Source organism: Siniperca chuatsi, linkage group LG21, assembly GCF_020085105.1.
Source record: "Siniperca chuatsi isolate FFG_IHB_CAS linkage group LG21, ASM2008510v1, whole genome shotgun sequence".
NCBI lineage: Eukaryota > Metazoa > Chordata > Actinopteri > Centrarchiformes > Sinipercidae > Siniperca > Siniperca chuatsi.
Genome location: NC_058062.1, coordinates 929,532 through 950,101, shown reverse-complemented (window position 1 = coordinate 950,101; position 20,570 = coordinate 929,532). Strand labels below are relative to the sequence as shown.

At 42.4% G+C, this 20,570-nt stretch overlaps 1 protein-coding gene across 1 annotated transcript in view; it reads right to left on the bottom strand.

Annotated features, from left to right (window-relative positions):
• Positions 1–1,174: 1,174 nt before the first annotated feature.
• si:dkeyp-113d7.10 (zinc finger X-linked protein ZXDB) overlaps positions 1,175–20,570 on the bottom strand; it is a 31,844-nt gene continuing 12,448 nt past the window's right edge. Inside the window, exons 2-5 of the mRNA XM_044181507.1 lie at positions 11,187–11,561; positions 10,545–10,937; positions 8,338–8,576; positions 1,175–8,099 (exon numbers count right to left, since the gene is read on the bottom strand). Coding sequence (XP_044037442.1) covers positions 7,854–8,099; positions 8,338–8,576; positions 10,545–10,937; positions 11,187–11,561 — 1,253 coding nt within the window. The 3' untranslated portion in view covers positions 1,175–7,853. The remainder of the gene's footprint in view (positions 8,100–8,337; positions 8,577–10,544; positions 10,938–11,186; positions 11,562–20,570) is intronic.

Genomic DNA, 20,570 nt, shown 5'->3' with positions numbered 1-20,570 from the left:
AACGTGCTCATTAGATAATTATGTCATTAACAGATTTTCCTCACAAAAGCAGCTGATTGGCAGTTTAAAGGACACATTTAGAGCCGCACCGATCTGACAACTAATCGATCAGTTGGTCGAAAGACAATTAATCGGTAAATAGGATTAATCATTTGGTTTTTCAAAGCAAATATTTGATGACTCAGCTTCTCAAGAGAGAATTTTCTTTGTCTTAAATTCTAGCAAACTGAATATTTTGGGGTTCATCGAGACATTCGACAACGTTTTTCAGACCAATCGATTTAATCAGTTAATCGAGAAAACAATTGGCAGCTTCATTGATAATGAAAATAACTTTGTATGACAGAAGTCATTAATACAGTTACTCTGAAATTGTGAGTTTCCACGGGTTTGTGGAGATTTAGAGGAATAAATATTATATTTAGGGGGTTTCGGTTACTGAAAGTTGTCGCTTCCCGTAGGATTCATTTGATTATATTCCACGTTTAGAAATTATAAAATCAGAATTTTAGAAATCTTTCCCGTTTTTTCCTATAAAATACAGCGTACCGAGTATCCGTCACACACGCCTCTGTAGCGTCTGGGTATATTCTGGCCCAATCTACTGTAGTTATGAATTTCGTTCTGCCGTGTGATTCCCTCAGCTTTTGTTCAAGCGTCGTGTTCGCTCGTTGTACATTTGATTAATAAACACAATGGAATGAATCCGCGTGCAGTAGCACCAGTAAATAAAATGTCGTCGTAGTGGAATTAGTATTATTGTAGAAGTGTTGAGCGTACCTTAACACAATCACTTAAATAACATTACTGGACTTCAACATGGGCCTGCGAAGAGCTTGGACTTCCTGATATCCCGTGTCCGTTACTGACATTTTTAGGTTGACGTGACGCTGCTTCTGCTATTGTTCTGTATTTTGCTCTTTTCATGGGATTTGATGACAATAATATATAATAAAACACCAGACTTTACAGTCCTGCTGCGATACGCAGAACTTTTATTATTCAAACTGTCACAAACGTATTAAAGTTTGGAACAGGGCGATCAGACGGACCGTGGGAAGAGCGTCGTGCTCAAGAAGTGGTTTGAGAAGTTTCCGCGAAGCCTTTGATTCACTTTTCTGGCGTGAAAACGTTCCCAAAATGCCGGACTGAAAGAAGACTCGTCAGGCTCAGCTGGTCGTCGTGAACATTTATTGGTTTTGTTTGAATTGTAACACTAAAAAGTACCCGGTCTCATCGACTAAAACAGGTCATAAAAATAAAAAAACACCATCACCATCGCCTTCATCATCACATCATGGCAGGCAGCTGTAACTTGGCGTAAATGACATTCAGACGGTGCTGCTGTGATCAACACGGGGCACGAGACGAAACAGCCACACAACCGTGAATATTCTGCTTCACGTGAAACGTCGGCAGTAATCACAAAATGGTCAAAGATCATCTGTTTTGAGTTAAGTTTTCACAGACTGACTGTAACTTTACATTTCCTGACTGAAGGTTGAACTGCCCGCCACTCAACTCCAGCACTTTTTTTTTTTACATTTTATTATTAAAAAGGAAACTTTTGATATTTGTTTAGACTGCTGAATTACAAAAAAAGGGCACATTTTTATCAAAAGTATTGCATCAAATCCAAAAACTGAGATGAACTTTCTTTGACAAACAAGAACAAGTCAGTTGATTATACAGGGAGTAGAAATAGATATTTAAAATAAAATAAAACCAAAACCCTCCAACATTCACTCACATTTCCTCATGTCATTACAAACATACAATCTGCTTAATGTAAAACTCTTTCGATTGAAAATAAAACTTTTAAAAAAACACTAAAAACATCCCTTTCATCCCCTCATTCCCACGTTTGCGTCGAACAGTAAGAGGACCTCGGGTCGTTCCCTGAGGAACTCCTGCAGTACGTTTTATAAACTCCAGCTCCACTTCTCTACGCTGACCCCTTTCTTTAAAGATCGAAGGTCCATCTGGGCTCCCAGTGAAACGTAGCTTCTAGTGCAGAGCCGATTCCCTTCTTTCACTCTTTTAACGTAAAGAGCTGAACTGAAATAAGGTCGTCTTCTCTCCACATGTGAATCACACAACCACTTTTCAGGAAACTGCCAACGCATACAATAAAAATCACAAGAGTCAAGATGTGCTCCATGAGAGGTGCGCATGAATGTCGTCTGAATGCGTCTCAGTGCTTAAAATAAGATTTATAACCTTTTCCAGCTACGTAACTGATTTGTTGAGCGCCCTCCTTTAAAAAACGTCTGGAGAGAAATGCATCTGGTGGAAATTATTATTATTAATTAATTCATAAGCTTTGCTGACAGCAACACAACCTGTAAAGACGTGTTCTGATAATTACGATAACGTCTCCAATTCTTTTCCTTATCTGTATCCCATAATTATCACTCAGTATCTCTCGGTGTCAGTTATTACAACAGTAGCTCGCAAGTTCGAGATAAAGATTTTCAATGATGATTTTAGCGTCGCTTAAATATTCAAATTTAATCTTAACCCACGTCCTCTTCAGTATGCAAAGCTTAAATGAATGTATAGTGGTATTAATGTATTGGGTCCCTGTATTGTGCTATAAATCAAACATTTTCAGGGTTTCTGACAGAATTCGTTATTGAGATCACGTCTACTCACCTGGTTCTGTCTTCATACTTCATAATTTCCCTTTTTGTATTATCGACCAGAAACATTTCTCTCTTCTGTGGCTTTGTAAACACGGACAGGAGGGAGCACTGATTGGTCAACAGGTCACATGATGCTGCTGCTGTCAGGAGAAAACCTCATAACCACCGCTGTATTTAATACGCTGTTGTTACACTTTTAACAGCTGGTTCAGCGCGGCGTTCGCGTCGGGCAGCAAGAGAAGTTAGTGGAGATACGAGGTTTCCCTCTAGTCTGTACACAGTGCAGTGAGGCAGCGGCTGTCCTGTAAAAACCACATAACTGCAGTCTGTGAAGTGAACGTGCTAAAAAAAGACCAAACAAACCCCGAAGCATCCGACAGCAGACGAACATCTGGAATTGGCTGATTATTCTTTCATATTATTGCATATTTTATACGTCGCTCGTGGTTTTAACTCTCTGTTGTTGCAGTTTTATATTTTAATCTCCTTTTAAACTTTAATTGTATCCTCCTGAGTCTGAAGACGTTGTTGGTTTTTAAATCTGCATTTATTTGCTTATTACATATCATTTTGGAAAATTGTCAAACACCCTAAACGCAGTTTAAATGTTTACTTTGTCGCTTTAAAAGTTGTGTAATGAATGACAAGATTTCAAACGTGTAAAACATCAAACAAACGTTTCACTAAATACATCTGAAATATCAGCCAGCTGTTTACAGATGACGAACATCATCCGATTCACATCGAATTGATTGGTGTAGTCGCCACGTGACATCCAGCGTTATTAGTGTGTGTTCTCTAGCGCCACATAGTGGACACAGAAAGTAATATCTGAACAGGAAGTTGCTGTAACTTCAGTTTACACCGTCCAGTCTGCCTCTAATGTTTGATAAGAGTCCCACCCCGATCACATCGACAGGCCAACGGTGACGTAAAGTCACAGCGCCGCCTGGTGGCAACAGGAAGTCAGCCTTCCATGGCAAAGATGATCCGATTCAACTGGTACGGTCAGAGCCGCGTCCAACAGCCGCCCCGACGTGCGCGGAGGTGCGAGGGCCCGATCGTCGCTGCTTGCAGCTTTAATAATCTTTATCGTTCCTAATTTTTTTCCGCCCGTTTTCCTTGTTTTGGCATAAACGGGCTTCCATATCTCAGGTCATCCTGCTGGGCTCTTATAAACCTGTTCGAACTAGCTGTGCAAGTCCTGAAAGACGATATATTTAAATATATAATCTCAAGGGTCCCATCTTCAAACCTGAGAAGCTTGTGCGTTTGTCGTTTTGTGGTTTTTACCCGACAGCGTCAGCATCCATTTTAAAAGAGATGAGACGCACCCAAAATGAAACAGAACAAATAAAAAATAAAAAAAAAACACACATTACTGAAGTCAAATATCAACGGCGTACATCTACTGAGGTAATGAGGTTTGTGTGGAAAGAAGAAAAAATAAAACACATGAAATGCTTTACGAGGAAAATGAGGTATGTGAACACGTCCGGAGGCCGAAAGTGCAACGAATCAGATAAACGAAGACACTCGATGTTTGCAGAAAAGCAGTTGGGTAATTCAGATGTTGGCGAAGCAGACAACACGCTTTAGTTATTTAAGCAGCATTCAGAGGCAGAAATTAAACAGTAAAATATTGATCATTATTATCGTATTATCAACTTAAAGTATGACTTTACCGAGGAGACCCGGGTTCGTGAATCAAACCCACCTCAAGTTTCATTTGACTGGATATTTTTTAATGGTGGTCTGGATTTTGTTGTTACACATCATCTTGTTTTTGTAGTTTTTGCTAACGATCGTTCGCCAGCAGCTGCGAACAGGCTCTCTTCTACAGTTCCTCCGCAACTAATCAAACTCCGGCCGTTCGGCGGAGTTTTGGCTTCATATTGCTTAAAAGTTTTGTTCAAACAAGTAAAAAAACAGAATCACCGTCTCGCTAGAAAAAGTTTCAGTTTGCACATTTACGAAACGTAAAAACGATGGAAACGGCCGATCGTTTGTGCCGAAGCACCGCGGAGCAGAAACAACACCTAAACATGAAAATCATCAGGATACGTCGCTGATATTTATCCGTCACCTGGTCCTTCTACTCACCCTGTTGTACGAATGCCACCACAGAGTACTACAGAGACTCTTAGCACAGACAGATGAAAAGGAATGATTCAAATAAAAACTATACGTAACATGAACAGAGTCTGGTAGCTGTCGGGAGATCCTGCATTAATTGTTCTCTAATTAAGCGAGTTACAGAGAATTCGTCCCCTCCACGTTCTCACTTGATTTTGATCTTGAAGTGACATTCGTGGAGATGTAACGTTGATGAACATATTTCAATGGATAACAAGATTATATAGTGTTAAAATGTAATAAGAACCGCTGCTGTCACCAGAAAGATCTTTAAGTAGGTTTTTCAGATGCAAAAAGACTTACTAACTACTCCTAGGGCAATAAATCATACTTTTGAAGAAATTAATTAAGTCATTTCGGGGTTTGATTTAACAAACTGAACAAATAAAATGTACTAAGGACATTAATTGATAATGTGAGGGAAAGAGTCACATGCTGAGGTGCATTAAGGGAAACAAAGCGGAGACCCTCTACCCGAGTCCAGCTAAGTCGAATCATATCCAGTCCCTTTCGTGTCTGGTTTTAATGAAAGTAAATGTTTACGCGTCAGGTTCAGGTCTCAGGTTTTCCACGGGTCGGTTCCAGATCAAGTCCAAACGTTCAGACCTCTAACAGCGGGCCCTGAACCCGTCTTTATTTTGAACCTTAAACAGTCTCTCGTTTACACCTGGTTGATGGATGGCAGCTCATTTCTGCCACACAAGTTAGGAATGATAAAAAGAAAATGACTTACATCAAGTCAAACTCCATAATTGTCATATTTTGTAATTCCAAAAAAAAAAAAAATCTCAGAATTATTTTAATTTGAACTTTATCTCGTAATCACTCGATCCATATCTCAAAATAACGAGATGCTCAGTCATTTTTACAAGAAAACGTCGCAGATTGTTTTAGTGTCGCATAATTCTGACTTACAACGAGTTCCTAACATTTCATCTGTTCTTTCTTTTCCTGGCAGCAACGAGGTTCGACAGATCGGATCAACTGAAGTCAAGAAAAGAAAACCGTTAGTTGAAGCCAGAAAAAATAAAATAAAAACCGCATGTGGTCTCGTTTGTTCGTCAGGAGGTATTTGTGCGTCAACATGAGGTTACCGAACCGAACCGAAGAACGAGGGGAGGATGAAGGAAGTAAAGACAGTAGGAAGCAGAGGAGAAACATCGAAACCTTCCTCTTTTCTCTCGTTTCATCATCAGTTCTGTCTGAAAAGTAAAAACTGTACAACAAAAGTAAAAAGGATACAAACTGCAGAGATTCACATTCACAGTCCAAACAATCGATGCCACTGACGAAGTTTATCTTCCTTTGTTTTCCTGCACGAGTCGCGACGCAAGAATCCCCGAAGATCGTCTAAAAAACTAAACTATGACGACAAAAATGCACCTGACGATAATCCAAAACTGTTTTTTTTAAAAAGAGAAAGAAGAGTCTGTTTGTTGAGAAAAACAATAAAGAGCACTTTAAAGACAAACAGGTAGAAAAATCAAAGGTCACTCGTTCCCGTGAGAGTGACCGTCCACGCTGTACAGGTCCAACACGAAAAACAAAAACCACGAAGAAACAGGAAACGGCGCTCCGGCTGTCCGAGGACCGGAACTCGCCCGCGGCGGCCGAAGCCCGTTTCCTGTCGACGAGGAGGATTTGAGATATTTTACGGGAGCAGAAGAAGAAGAGGAGTATGTACAGGAGGAAGAGGATCCTTCTGCTTCCGTTCCTGGGCTCAGTTTCATTCCCGTTCGTTCCCCCAGTCAGACGCTTGTATGTCATTTCCTCTGACGCCGACGTTTTGTTGTCTAAAGTTCCCGTTCCAGATCTACTCAGAGGGGCATTCTGGTCCGGAGCTGGGATTCAATGGTATTTTGTCTAATTCAAATCCTTGCGAATCCCTTTTCAAATCCATTTATAGTTTCAGCTTTCCACATTGTAAGTAACTAAAGATAAAATCATTTTAGAGGCCCTGAAAACTTTAAATCTGAACCTTAAATATTCTTAAATAAACATCAAAAGTTAAAATTCGGGGAAAAAACATTCGTAATTATAATTTTCCAACAGTTTAAAGCTCGTCAGGAGAACTCTCTCTCGAAATAACCAAACCTGTTGCGGCTTTGGCAGATTGTGTTTGTGTTCGTGTTCGGACCCCGTCGCTCGTGACAGGAAGCTGATGCAGAAACCTGGGTTTCGGGGCCTTTGGGACTCGGCTGAGATCCGGAGTTTTACTTCCTTCTCAGCCAAATTTCACAGAACGTCAACAACAGTGAAAAACTGCTTCCTGAATGTTTTGATACTAAGAAGAAAAAAGCGGAGATAAAAGATTCAATTAGAGATTCGTTAGCGTCTGAACTTAATGAATCCGGGTATTTTGCCGACCTTGAACCGGATCCAAAACAGAACCGGCTATCGGACCAGAACTCCATCTGATACTCGACCGCGTGACCTCCAGAGACGCTGTGATTGGTTCTGATGACGAGGGACAGACCGGTTTTAGACTCCAGCCGACGACAACGTGAGGTCTTTTTGATCTTTTTAATCTGGATTCCAGTTTGTGGTAATCGTAACTTCCCTGCTTTTATATTCGTATTCTTCGCTCCTTATTTATTTAGATGTTTACGGTCTTTATTTTATCGTTATTGCTTTATGGTTCCCAAACATTTCGGCTCCACTTTGTTTTTAATCCTGTTTTTTTGAAGCAATTTGAGCTCCATCGAAGCATGAAATCTGCAGCTTAAAGGAAGTTAAGTCATATTTAACCAAAAAATTACTTTTTCAAAACATCTTCCTGTTGTATTTCAGAGTAAAAGCATCTGTTAAGAGTCTAAAATCGGTCTCGTCTGCGTACCGTCGGATAACTTCAGCAAATCCAGTTTCGAGGAACATCTACTGGACTCAGATCCGGATGTGTTTCCCTTTCATGGTTTCTGGTCTCTGGTTCTGATCCGGTCTGAGGTCTGTGGATCCTCCTCTGGTTCTGCTCTGAGGTCTGAACCCGGTCTGGTTTTTGTTCAGCTTTTGTTGGACTCTGTTGGTGATCCTGTTTCAAGTTCAGCACAGGCGACCCGCTCCGTCACGTCGGGTTCAGGACCGGTTCCCGGGGTGCTGGGTCCGGATGTGGCTGTTGAGGCGGGTCGCCGAGGAGAACCTCTTCCCGCACTCTGAACAGCGCAGCGCCGAGGCGGTGCCGCCGGGCGGAGACGAGGGGGACGACGTGTCGGCGGCGGCGTTTTCTGCGTCGTGAGTCTGACGGTGAGCCTTCAGGAGAGACATCCGGCTGAACCTCCGACCGCACTCCTCGCACTCCGACCACACCCTCCTCCTCTTCTTCTGCAGACACAGACAGGAAACAAAATACCAGAAACCTGATCAGGGAGCAGCGCTGGAACAAGGACTCGTTCTGCAGAACGGCCCCTTTCAGAATAAAGTTTATCATTGGATTAACAGTATTGATGCTGCGGAGTTTGTAACGTGTGTTTCACATGACGGGTTTTTATCAGTAATCATCGTTATTAAATATATTTTTTAAGAATATTTTCCTGTGTGAGACCATTACGCCCTCCCTCACCTTCCTCCCTTTGTCCTCCCCCTCTTCCTCCTCTTCCTCCTCCTCCCTGGTTGTCAGGGGCGACGGGCAGGTCAAGCCGGGCGGCTCGACTCCGTCTCGGTGGTCGTCGGCGCCGTCGGTCGCCAGAGCCGCCAGCGTTTTGTTGGCGGCGGCGGCGGCGTCCTCGTCGTCCAGCAGCTGAGACGGCAGAGTCAGGAGACGATGAAGCATCGAGGCAGACGAGCGACGACCTGAAGATCCTGAAGGCAGACAGAGATCCTTTACTGAAGTACGAACTGTGAAAATACTCCACTGCGAGTATTAAACCTTAGTAAAAGTATGAAGTATTATCAGTAAAACGCTTCCTGTCAGTGTTTTATTATATCTGATGTTTCTGGATTCATATTCCTGCTGCATTCATGTGTGTGTTGCATTTTACTGCTGCAGATGTTTCAGGTCGAGCTCATTTTAACTGCTTTATATACTGTTGGGTAGTTTAACCTGCAGCAATGCATCATGGTCTATAAGGTCATTGCGTGTTTGTAGCGCCGCCGTCCTGTGAGAACCACGTATCAGAGAAACAGCCTGTTTTCAGCTCTGTGACGATGCGTTCTCCAGCTGATCCGAGGGGGGGTTAAAGAGTTTATTCAGCTTCAGGAGGAGGAGTTTCCTCAGCACATGAAGGAAACTCTTCATCCTTCAGCTCGTCACAAACACCTGGAGATACGAGGTTTCCACCGGACAGGAAGGGGATGAAACGCTGTGATCTGTAAAGTAACTGAAGCCGTCAGACAAACGCAGGGAAGGAAAAAGTCCAATATTTCCTCTGAGATGGAGGAGAGTGGAAGCAGGAAGAGGCAGAAAATGGAAATACTGCAGTAAAGTACAAGTACCTCGGTTCTGTACTTAGTGCAGTACTTCAGTAAGTGTTCTTGGTTACTTTGCAGCACTGGCAACAATAAACTATTAAAGTGTAGAGAAACAGACTCAACCATTAACTTTACTGTTAAACATGTGTACTGACATTTTACACACTAAAATGATTGTGTATAAATATATGTGTATATATTATATACATATATATTTACAGTATCTATCTAATATCTACATAAAACAGACCAACAGAAACTTATGCAACAGCTTTTCAGAAGACTTATTTTGATGATTGAAGTAATTTATCAATCCAAGAAACTCCACTCGTCCTCTGCTGTCAGTTTCTTTAAAGTCTCAGTTTTATATTTTTGTATCACAGGAAACTGAATATCTTTGAGTTTTGCATCTGAAGACGTGAACCGTGAAGGACATTTTATACCGTTTTCTTACATTTGCTAAACTATTAATCAGTTAATTACAAACAGGTTAGTGGATGATGAAAATCCTAGTTGCAGCTCTTCAGGTGTGTAGAAACGGTCCAGTGGGGGGCAGTAAACACAATGTGTACACAACATGTGTATTTATACTGTGTGTTACTTAAAGCCTGCATCCACTCAGACCCCTTCCTGACCAGAACCAGGTCCAGGAACTAAACTCAGGAATGAGAAAGATCCTTCTGATGGTTCCCGTTTGTGTTTCCACCACATCTGGTCAATTTCATACACGAGGACACAAGAGTTAATATATATATATATATTTATCTTTATTATTATGTTTCTATATATTTCTTATATTCAGTATTTTCGCATCACGTTTTTTCATTTATTTTTTTTATATTTATTTTTATTTTTGTTAGCTGTTTTATTATTTATTTTTCTAGGTTATTAATTTATTACATTTTTACTTTATATGTTTCTTCAGCACTGTTACCTGTATTTTACAAAAACTTTGATTTTCTTTACATTTTATTATTGTCATTTATTTTAAATATAGTTTTTAACACATTTTTATGTTTTACGTCTTCAGCTCTATAATCAGTATTTTCACATCATTTTATATATTTTTTTATAAATATGCTTTTTATTATTTTCATTACATTTTTAGATTTTTATTTGTTTTTATTAATTGTTGTACTTTTCTGTTTCATTTCTTTACTTTTGTTTTCACTTTACCGTTTTTCTTAAAATATAGTTTTCATGTTTCAAAAGCTGTTTTGTAATTTTTATACTTTCAGCTCACTTTTTATTTATTTTAAAGTTGATAGATTTTTTATTTCTTCTTTAAATCTGTAACTCCAGCCGAGTTCTCAGCTCTCTCAGATGTTTGTGAGTCACTGTAAATAACCTGAAGGTCACCTGTGGGGCTGAGGGGGGGTCCAGGTGAGGGTCCAGGTGAGGGTCCAGGTGAGGGTCCAGTGGTGGTGGTTCCTCCCCCGGTGTTCCTCTGACCGTCTTCATCATCAGGAGAAAACACCTCCATGTCCTCCAGAGGAGTCCAGCGGGGGTCCTGCTGGGGGGAGGAGGGGGAGGGCTCCAGGGTCAGAGAGGGGGCGGAGAGAGGCTGCACCTGCTGTGCCCCTCCCTCACCCAGACTCCGCCCACCACCTCCTCCTCCTCCTCCTCCTCCTCCTCCTCCCCCTCCGAGCTCTTTGACCTGCCAGACGTCACTGCACCACTTCTGACCGAAGACTTTGTCCAGGATGGGAACCCAGTCCTGAGAGACCGAGAGGACGGGGGGACGCTCCGGGTCTGAGGGGAGGGGAGGGAAAGGAGGAAGGAAAAGAGAGGAAGGGGAGGAGAGGAAGCAGGGGGGAGCAAGGAGGGGGGAGGAAGGAGGGGGGAGGAAGAGGCAATAAAATCACAATGCAGACGGAGACCTGCTGAGCTCCAGTCAGTTTAACATTCAGGACCCTGTAACCACGCCCAGCAGTGATGTCACAGTGACCTGCAGTACACCTGTCCATCACAGCGGGAAGGTAAACACGTCTCTTCACTCACCGTCTCTCTCTGCCGTCTCTTTGGACACCGGGACCTTCGTGAGCTCCTCCCGGGCGTCCTCAGAGTCGCTGGGCGACACCGAGTCGTTCTCCGACCACCTCCTCCTCCCCCCAGCTCCCCCTCCTCCTCTCCCCTTCTCTCCTCCTCCTCCTCTCCCCTTCTCTCCTCCTCCTCCTCTCCCCTTCTCTCCTCCTCCTCCTCCTCCTCCTCCTCCTCCTCCGTTGGAGCTCTTGTCCAGCCTCTCCTCCAGGACCCGCTGCTCCCTCTCCATCTTGGTGATCTCCAGCAGCAGGTCATCAAACGAAGCCTCCACGATCTTCGTCAGCTCGCGCACAGCGAAGTCCAGGACCTGCTCCATGACCGACTTCAGCTGTTCTGCAGGAGAGAGACAGGAGACACCACCACCACCACCATCATCATCATCTTCTTCAGCCAGTGTTTGCTATGACTTATTTAAAGAATAAAACGCGTCCAGGTGTCGTGAAGTGGAGAATTTACTCTCTCCTGGTGTCTGCGGGGGAGTTCCAGTACATAGTCGTAGCCCTGCTGTTACAGTGGTTTACATTACTGATCTTCAGCCCTGAACACAGTCATCGTGTTGCGTTTACTGCCACTGCTCGCTGACAGCAACAGTTCTGCACACGAGTTAAACCCCGCCGCCTTTACCTGCTAGACTCGGATTATAAATCTACGAACCTGCGATGCATCGCTTTGTGCGTCGTGATCAAATGAAACATCATTTAATAAAACTCAGCAGGCAGACTCCCGGTCTTCAGCGGTCCCTGGTCAGCATGAGGACTTAATAGAGGTGAATTAAAGTTAATTTAATTTCATGCAGCAGAAGCTTGTGGATTTTGCCGCAGCTGATAACAGAGCAGTCATCATGAAAAGACCTCAGACCACCTCCTGAAAAGGGACTGAATTCAGTTTTAGATTAAAACCTCTAATTCAATGTCTGTATTTTCGACATGTGACTGTTTCAAAGCGAAATCCTTCACAGTTTACAAGTGAGGTGTGTCTGTAGTTCACAAGTTCACACCATAAAGAAGCTGAGCATTCATGTGATTTGAGCGGCTGCCTGTGGACGTTAAACGTTTCTGTTCAGTGAGACGGACGTCAGAAACTCTTGGAAACTCCCTCTCATATCCCGTTATTGATCAGACACGTGTGCTGATGTCACAACTGGAGAGGAACTGTAAAATCAGCTGAGCCGATGACTTTAAATATCAATCAATCTTCTTTCTTGTCCCTTTAATCATCTCATGACCCATCAGGTTTATCCTGGGACCTCTTAGCGGGTCCAGACCCCCACCTTGGGAACCACTGACTGCATCTCTTATATTTGGTTCTTTAAGGCTTTGTTCAGACTGCAGGCAAATCAGATCTTTAAGACAGACTGTCCGCACTGTTATCTGCAAGTGATCAGGTCGGATTTGTGTGTCCAGACATCACCAACCTGTCTGCGTTGCTGTGGTAACGACGTAGGCGTCAGTAACTACGTACGCTACGGAGATCCATCACCTCGCCCTCCAAACAATCGCGCTGTCACGTCGCTGAGTTTGTCTGGCGCGGCGGAGGAGTTCCGCACCGCGACAGTGCGATTGTTTGGAGGGCGAGGTGATGGCGCAGCGTGGAGCGTCCGTTGTCACTGTGTCGCGTTGCGAGTGACGCAAAAGACACTCTGAAATCCAATTTGAGCGGCCGGACTGAGACGCCACCTCCACATGTGGCTTGGATCCAATTGCAACCGCATTTCATTCGGTTTTTGGCTGTCCAGACTTTCTAAAATCAATCTGGATTCAATCTGGATATGCCAAAAAACAGATCTGGGCTGGCAGTCTGAACAAGGACTGACCGACGTGTCTGTATATGTATGTAAAAAAAGACACACAAGGACGGAGCTCTTACAACTCGTAACAACAACTTTTTGCACATAAATTAAAAGGTCATAAACACAATACACACTGTAAAACAAAGAAAACTAGCAATGAGAAACAACACGTCTCTGGTTTCTCTGTAACGGTCCCACTGTAAGGCATCCGGGTCATTAACTGATATGTTCTTTTGACAAAGACCCCCTGTGGTCAAAACTTCGATGGTCCTCTCGAGTCGTACTGTATTTTCGTCCCAGAAGTCTGAGCAGCAGAGGTCGGGTCTCAATGCAACAAAAGGTCAGTGGGAAAATATGTTGGTGGTGGTTTTTGGAAGAACTGACCCTTTAAAATGTAGCTTAAAGTCAAAAGAAACAAACATTTCCTCATCAACCTACTATATCCTGACACACACACACACACACACTCTGCCCAGTGGGCTCGTAAATGTACAGCTGTGATTTCCATACATCCTCCTCTTCCTCTTTAACCGACGCAAAACTTCATCCTATCATGTGTTGATGATCCAGCTGTATCCACGCACAGTTCTGATGTTAAATTTAACGACAAATTCAACAGAGTTAAAAAAAACACGTTGCACATCCATCTGTGCACCACCCTCCAATAAAACATTTGGCCTCTGTGTCATGTGACCTGCAGCCACACAGGATGACCCACTTTCTGCGTTTTAAAAAAAAATAAATTAAATAATCCGATTTCACTCAAAACAAACCAACGTCTCCCTGATCTGCTGGTTCTGAGTGTTTGAGTCACTTGTGTGTGAGAAAATGGGAAAAGGCTGTTATCAAAGAGTCTGTTAGTGTGTGTGTGTGTGTGCTGACAGACGGTGTGACTGTCTTTGTGCAGATGGTGACGCCAACGTCCACATTCATCATAGATAAGACTATTAATCCTCAGTGGGACAACAGACAAAATAAGACGTTATGTTAGAAGTGACGGCAGGACGCAGAGACCAATCGGCAACCTCCGGAGCGGAAAACTGCAGCCGACAGGAACCAAAACCTGCAGTTCCTCGCGTGGACACTTGAGGCTCCAAAAGCGAGTCCGTCCCCACAGAGCACCGTGTTAAAATGCCCGACTTTACAGCAGAAATAAACACGTTTACAGCCTGATACAAAAAACGGTTTTGGTCTCTAACGCTAATTTCCCCGTTCACGACAACTGTGAGGGGGGTGAATTTTTTTTATAACTCACCCGTTTAAATTATATTGAGGCTTAAAGTTCTGTATAATTAAGGATGTGGCTGCTTCGAGTGACAGGTGGCTGGTTTCAGCAACCAGGCTTCGTTCGGCCTCCACCTCTTTGCCCATTTTTGGATTAGCTGGAGTCGGGCGCTGCCAAGATGGCGAAGGCCGGAGCTGCCGGGAGCCGCCCACTTTGAGCTTCACAACGGAGAAATGACGGTGACCTTTCCTCTGTGCTCCTATTGGTCAACGTCACCAACACGTCGTGGAATTTGTCAGACTCGACAAGAGACGGCAAAAACATTCTGTGCTTTAATTGTTAGCTAATGTTAGCTAGCGGGCTAGTTGTTAATGTTTATTATTTAGGGTTAACGCAGCTACATCTGCTGGAGAAATCTCGTGCTACTGTTGATGTCCCGTGTGATAACGGGGATGCTGGGAAACGTGAGTTTATTTGCTGAGTCGCATGTAGTTTTAAATGAGGAAATCTGCAACCTTCTTTTAAGGGCACAACGGCCAGTTCAAAACAGGGCATGCCAAAGATGCCGAGTTTATTTTGCTATTTGTCCTCTGGCTTTGTTTGTTTTTCTTTCTATCTGCTGTACGCAGGTCTCTCTTGAGCTCAGCGAGATGACCTGATTAAAGAAAGGTTGCATATATAAATGGTTGAAATATATAAATGAGGAATCCTCCAACAGAGCTCCACTGGAGGCTCGTGGTGGCCTGACTCCATACTAACACTAAATGCTGGTTTTAATTTGTCACCCATCTGTAAGTATTTATTAGCTCTTATTTTCAAATGTCACACGTCATGTCATCAGGTTTTAGAAAGGAGAGTTATAGCCTTCAGTTTTAATAGGTGGTGTTTTCCATTCATTGTTCATCTGTTTTGAGTGGGTTTTTGCACAGAACTGCAGCTCTGAACAGTTGTCAAGACGTCTGTTTCCAAGCTAATTTAGCCTAGCTCCTAGCTGAAACGTAGCTGCTAACATTAGCAAGTTTTCACAGACGCCGTTGAACGCGAACAAGCGATTCATTTCTCTTCTGTGGCAGTAAACACAGCACGTGGGCCCGATGATAACTGTGTTGTATTAATCTTCACTAGATATTACTGTGATGTTAACATAACCACTTTAATAGCAGGGCTACGGCTACGTAGTGACACCGGAGAGCCTCTACCACACAGGTTCCCACACAGTGACGCTCTCCAAGAGACAAAGACAAGACAGAAATCATTGGAAGTTTTTCCTTGCCACTGTTGCCGAGCGCTTGCTCATGGTGGGAATTGTTGGGTAAATAATATTATAAAGAGTTCGGTCTAGACCTGCTCTATAGGACAAGTGCAATGAGATAACTTCTGTTACAAATTGGCGCGCTATATAAATAAAATTTAATTGAAATTGTATTTGGCAAGGAGGAGGTAGGAATGAATGTTATTGATTATCTTGATTCCAGAGCTGTAAAGACGAAAACCCACGTTAGAAGTCATGGTGTTTTAATAGTCAGATATGGGACCAGCAGCCACATCAAAGAAGTAACCTAATCAACATTTTATCATCTCAAACAAAGAAACAGATTTAGAGAAACTCGTTCATGCCTTCATCTCCAACCGGACTCTTGTCTTTAACTTCAGCTCATTCAGAACGGGAACCAAGAGAACGGAGAACATTACTCCTGTTCTTAGATCTTTACACCGGCTTCCGGTTGCTTATAGAGGAGATTTTTAAGTGCTGCTGCTTGAAATGTGTTGTATAAATAAAGCTGCCTTGCCTAAATGATCTTCTAGTGACGGTCAAAGCTCCAGCAGAGACACGGAGTGTGTAGCTGCTGGTTAGCGCCGACTGCCAGCTCCACGCCGCTCCTGTTTTTAATTTACCGGGAGGTTCTAGCAGAATACAAGAGAGGACTTAAACTTCCGTTTGATAACTTAGTTCTTCGACAGCAGTCAGGTTTCCATCTAAATGAGCTCTTTAACCGAATTTAACTTGTTTCTATCCGCCGCTGCTGCGAGAACGCGAGCTCATTGGCTGATGGAGGTAAACAGCTGGTGGCGACAAAACATCGCAGAAGAAAAGGACGCAGCGAGACGACGTCACTAAAAGCTCAGACGATGGAAACGTGATGGAAACGTGACGTTTCTGTCGGCTTCATGTGTTCGTGTGAGGAAGGCTCCAGCCTCCTCATCGCTCCACACACAGCTGATGCTCTCAGCTCTTCGTGACGTCAGCAGTTAACTTTAACACCTCAGCTGAGCTAAAATGTTTTTCCAATATTTCGACTTGTTTTAGGATTGTGGGCGTTTCCACTCCGGTTGGGTTTTTTGAGCAAACTGTAAACGTGCACAGAAGCAGGTGCCCGGCCTGCCCCAGCTGTCACTGTGGTGGGCTTAAAGCTGTCGGCAGGATTCACCTGTTCAGACAGTTTCATTCAACCACAGCTGCTCCTGGTTTACAGAGTCCGAAGACAAGGTGACGTGTTAATGCGACACTTCCTGCTTCTCCACCCGCAGACAGAAAACAGAAGCAACTGAACAACGAGAGCAGAGAAGAAAGAATCTACTAAAGTCCAGTCACCGGCGGTGGAAAGTAAACACATTTACTCAAGTACTGTATTTAAGTACAGTCTTGAGGTACTTGTACTTTACTTCAGTGTTTCCATTTTATGTTACTTTATACTTCTACTTCGCTACATCTCAGAGGGAAATATTGTACATTTATTTAATAACTTTAGTTAATTTGCAGATTCTAACTATTAATGCAACATGTAATAAAGTAATACATTATGATGTAATATGACGGGATAAGATAAGGGGGTAAATACACAAATTACCCAGCAGAATATAAAGTCATTAAAATGAGCTCCACCTTCAGCAGCTGCAACATTAAAGTGATGAACACATTAACGCAGCAATAATTATTCTCCAGTAATATAAATGATTCTGAAATGGGCCATTCTGCATACTGAGTACTTTAAATATATCCTAATACTTTTGTACTTGAATGCAGGACTTTTCCTTGCAACAGAGTACTTTTACACTGTGCTATTTCTACTCTTACTGAAGTAGTTGATCCGAGTACTGCAGCCAATCACAAACTGCGTTGTTTGAATGAGGGTTTAATGCTTCATGTCTTTTATTGTGGCTTTGATGTTATTTGCAGTGAGAGTTTTGTTCAGTACAGTAGCTGTTTTCTGACGCTGAACAGGAACGTTTGTACAGACTGGTTCCCGGAGTTTAGTTATGCTGGTGACTCGTGTTGTTTCCAGTTCTGCCAGTTTGTAAAACTGTTTGCTGCAGATATGCAGCACTCCAGATGACTACGACTGAAACCTTTTCTACGATGGAGCACTCCTGGACGAACGAGGGAACATTTTTCTCCTGCTTTCGGTTTCGGAGTTTAAGTTTTCTCATAAACATCAGCTCTACATGTTCTAGATTTCCCTGTTCTCCTGCATCTGTAACTATTCTGTTCTTCTTTTGCACATTTCCACCATTACTTTCGCACTACCCTCATTCCCACTACTACCTCAAGGTTTTTACACTATAACTTACACTGATATATTGTTCATATTTTATATGTATGTATATAAGTAACTGTATATCTTTCTTGCAAATAAGGAAAACTAAGTTATAGTTTTAATTTTATTTCTTCCTTTAGTGCTACTTTTATATTTTGTTCTATTTTATTGTTTTCTTCTGCTCTGATTTCAAATATTTGAACATTAGTTCCTGCATGTCGTGTGTGCGTAGCGTGGAGGAGCTACAGCTGCATCTCACTGTGTAATCACAGCAGCGCTGAACCTTAAAGATGTGCCATTTGTTTTAAATGTTTGTCAGTGAAGTCTGATGTTTTGGGAAACTCATCTCTGAGGTTTATAATAAACTGTTGCTGTATTGAACCTTCACACTGTCAGCTGGCCGTTCTGGGGGGGATTTTTATGTCTGAGCTTCTGCTTTGCATGTTTCAGTTTGTGTCTAATAATAATAATGCAGGGCAATATCGTCTCATTTAGTCCATATTTCTATTAACGTTGATATCCTCCATTTCATTGCCGTGTATGTTCTGTATTAAGAGCCTGTGTTGCATGTTTTATTACCTGACAGAGCAGTTTAATGGAGTCCTGTGTGATGATGTTTACTAACATAAATATTCTCTTCTTGCTTATAAATTATGATTTCATTTTGAGTGGAACTGAAGTGTTTGGACATTTAAACTTGTTGCATCCATTAAAAATTGGCATTATTTCTTATTGTGTTTAAGTTTATTGTTTATGTACTCGTTTGTATTGTAAGAATATTCCCATCAGACTCGACCCCAGAACACAAAGTACTATCAAACCACTTCAATCTGTCATGTCAACCGTGGAAATGAGAGAATTTGCATTTTTCTTCAGTTTCTTTTCGGCAGCATAAATTAAAAGACTGACTGCTCTTCTTAGGACATACAGCAACGCACAATAATTCATGTTCTCAAAGGATTCATTTATTTATTTTGTTTTATTCTAAACTTAAATATTTGTATGTATGTTCTGTGTGTAGCATGAAGGGGCGACAGCCTACATTTCATTATGCAACTCTGATGTAAAATGACAAATAAATGACCTTGATTCGGGGGTTATGTACCTGCGTCTATTGGTGGAAACAGTGCTGTTGTGTGGGCTTGTTAGCAGCTTTGGTAGAGGTGGAAGATGTGGTGCATCAGTAAAGAAAAGGTGAGATACAGCTGACAGAGTTGTGGTAATTTCAGTTTCAGTTTAGGTGGATTTATACTTTTAGTTTATAGTTTTTATTTCTGTGTTGTGCCGAAACATCTGGCTCATCCCACGTGGGATTGAAAGACATCGCTATTTTACAGAACATACATCTTCCGGTACAGGAACTGTACGCTGAAGAGAACTGCTACAGCTGATCCTGATAAAGAGCTTTTCCTCTCCAAGTAACGGGCAGCCGACAGCCAACTCAATCTGTGTGCATCATCCATATTTACAAAATCAATGTTCTTATCTCACTAAACACAGTTCCAAGTAAAAAGGTCAATACAAAAACAACTTACACAATACAGCTATACAGCTGATAACTACTGTCTTACTCATGCTTCCAACCGTGAGAGGCATCGCTGCAGAACAAACCTCACTGCGTTCCTATCTGCTCTCTGAGCCCGTTAATCACAGATAACCGGCGAGCTGATCTGAGAGCAGATTAGAGGACAAACTGGAATTTAATGATTGTTGGAGTCAGAGTCATCTGGTCGACTCGTACTTTATTACGTTACTTTATCTACAGGTTTGGATTTATTACCTCGGATAAGTCGTCTTTTATCTTCTCTACGTGTTCTGTTCTTGGCACATGTGTACATTTTGTTATTACAATAAGTGATCCATTAATAGTTATTATAAACAGGCTGTGGACATAACAACAGACATATAACAACAATAACAAACATCGAATCCTGAGGTCTGAATGTTGGTGGTGGGCAGGAAAGGATTCGGATCACTGATCGTTCCTTTAAAATGCAAAAATCACCATCAAGTATCATCAACAGCTCCGGCAGATGAGTTTTTAACCGTTGGTGGAACAAAACAAGACATTTGAAGACGTCACCTCGGGCTCGAGATGGAAAATTGTGACATTTATCAGCATTTTATGAACCAAACGAATCGACGAAATACTCAGGATCGTTAGCTGCAGCCCTACTTCGATTTATCAATTATTAGAATAGCTGTCCATTAAATTTCTGTTGATCATCTAACGCTGGAAGTCTGAAACACCTGCAGGAGACATTTGAACCACGGCGAAGACGAAGACGTAGGTCTTGCGATAAACGATATTATTCTCATTTTAAGACCATTTTATGCCACTGATAAATTGCTAATAGCATAATAACTCTTAGGCCGCCTGAGCCGCGCCCACGGTGAAACAGACGACGACGAGAGGACAGAAGCAGCGCGACCGGACCTCGCATCATGTTTGCTAAAATGTTGGTGACGTTCTTATCCAAATAAACTCGCATGTGAACACGACGGGCAATATCGCACGATATACGGACAGGACCTCGATAATCTTTGCTGAGCTTGATAAGTCGAGACAGGCCTGCGAAGACACCGAGGACAGAGGTTGCTGCAGGGGACACTGCGGGTTTTATCATGTCTTATTACACAGCTTTGTTGAATACTCGATTCTGATTGGTCGATTACGGCACTCTACGTTGCTATGGATGCAGTTCTGATCGCAGACTCTGGAGTCCAATCATATCAATCCGCAGAAAGAAGTCCTGCGGCAAAAACGTTTAAACATCGTTTTTAAATAAATT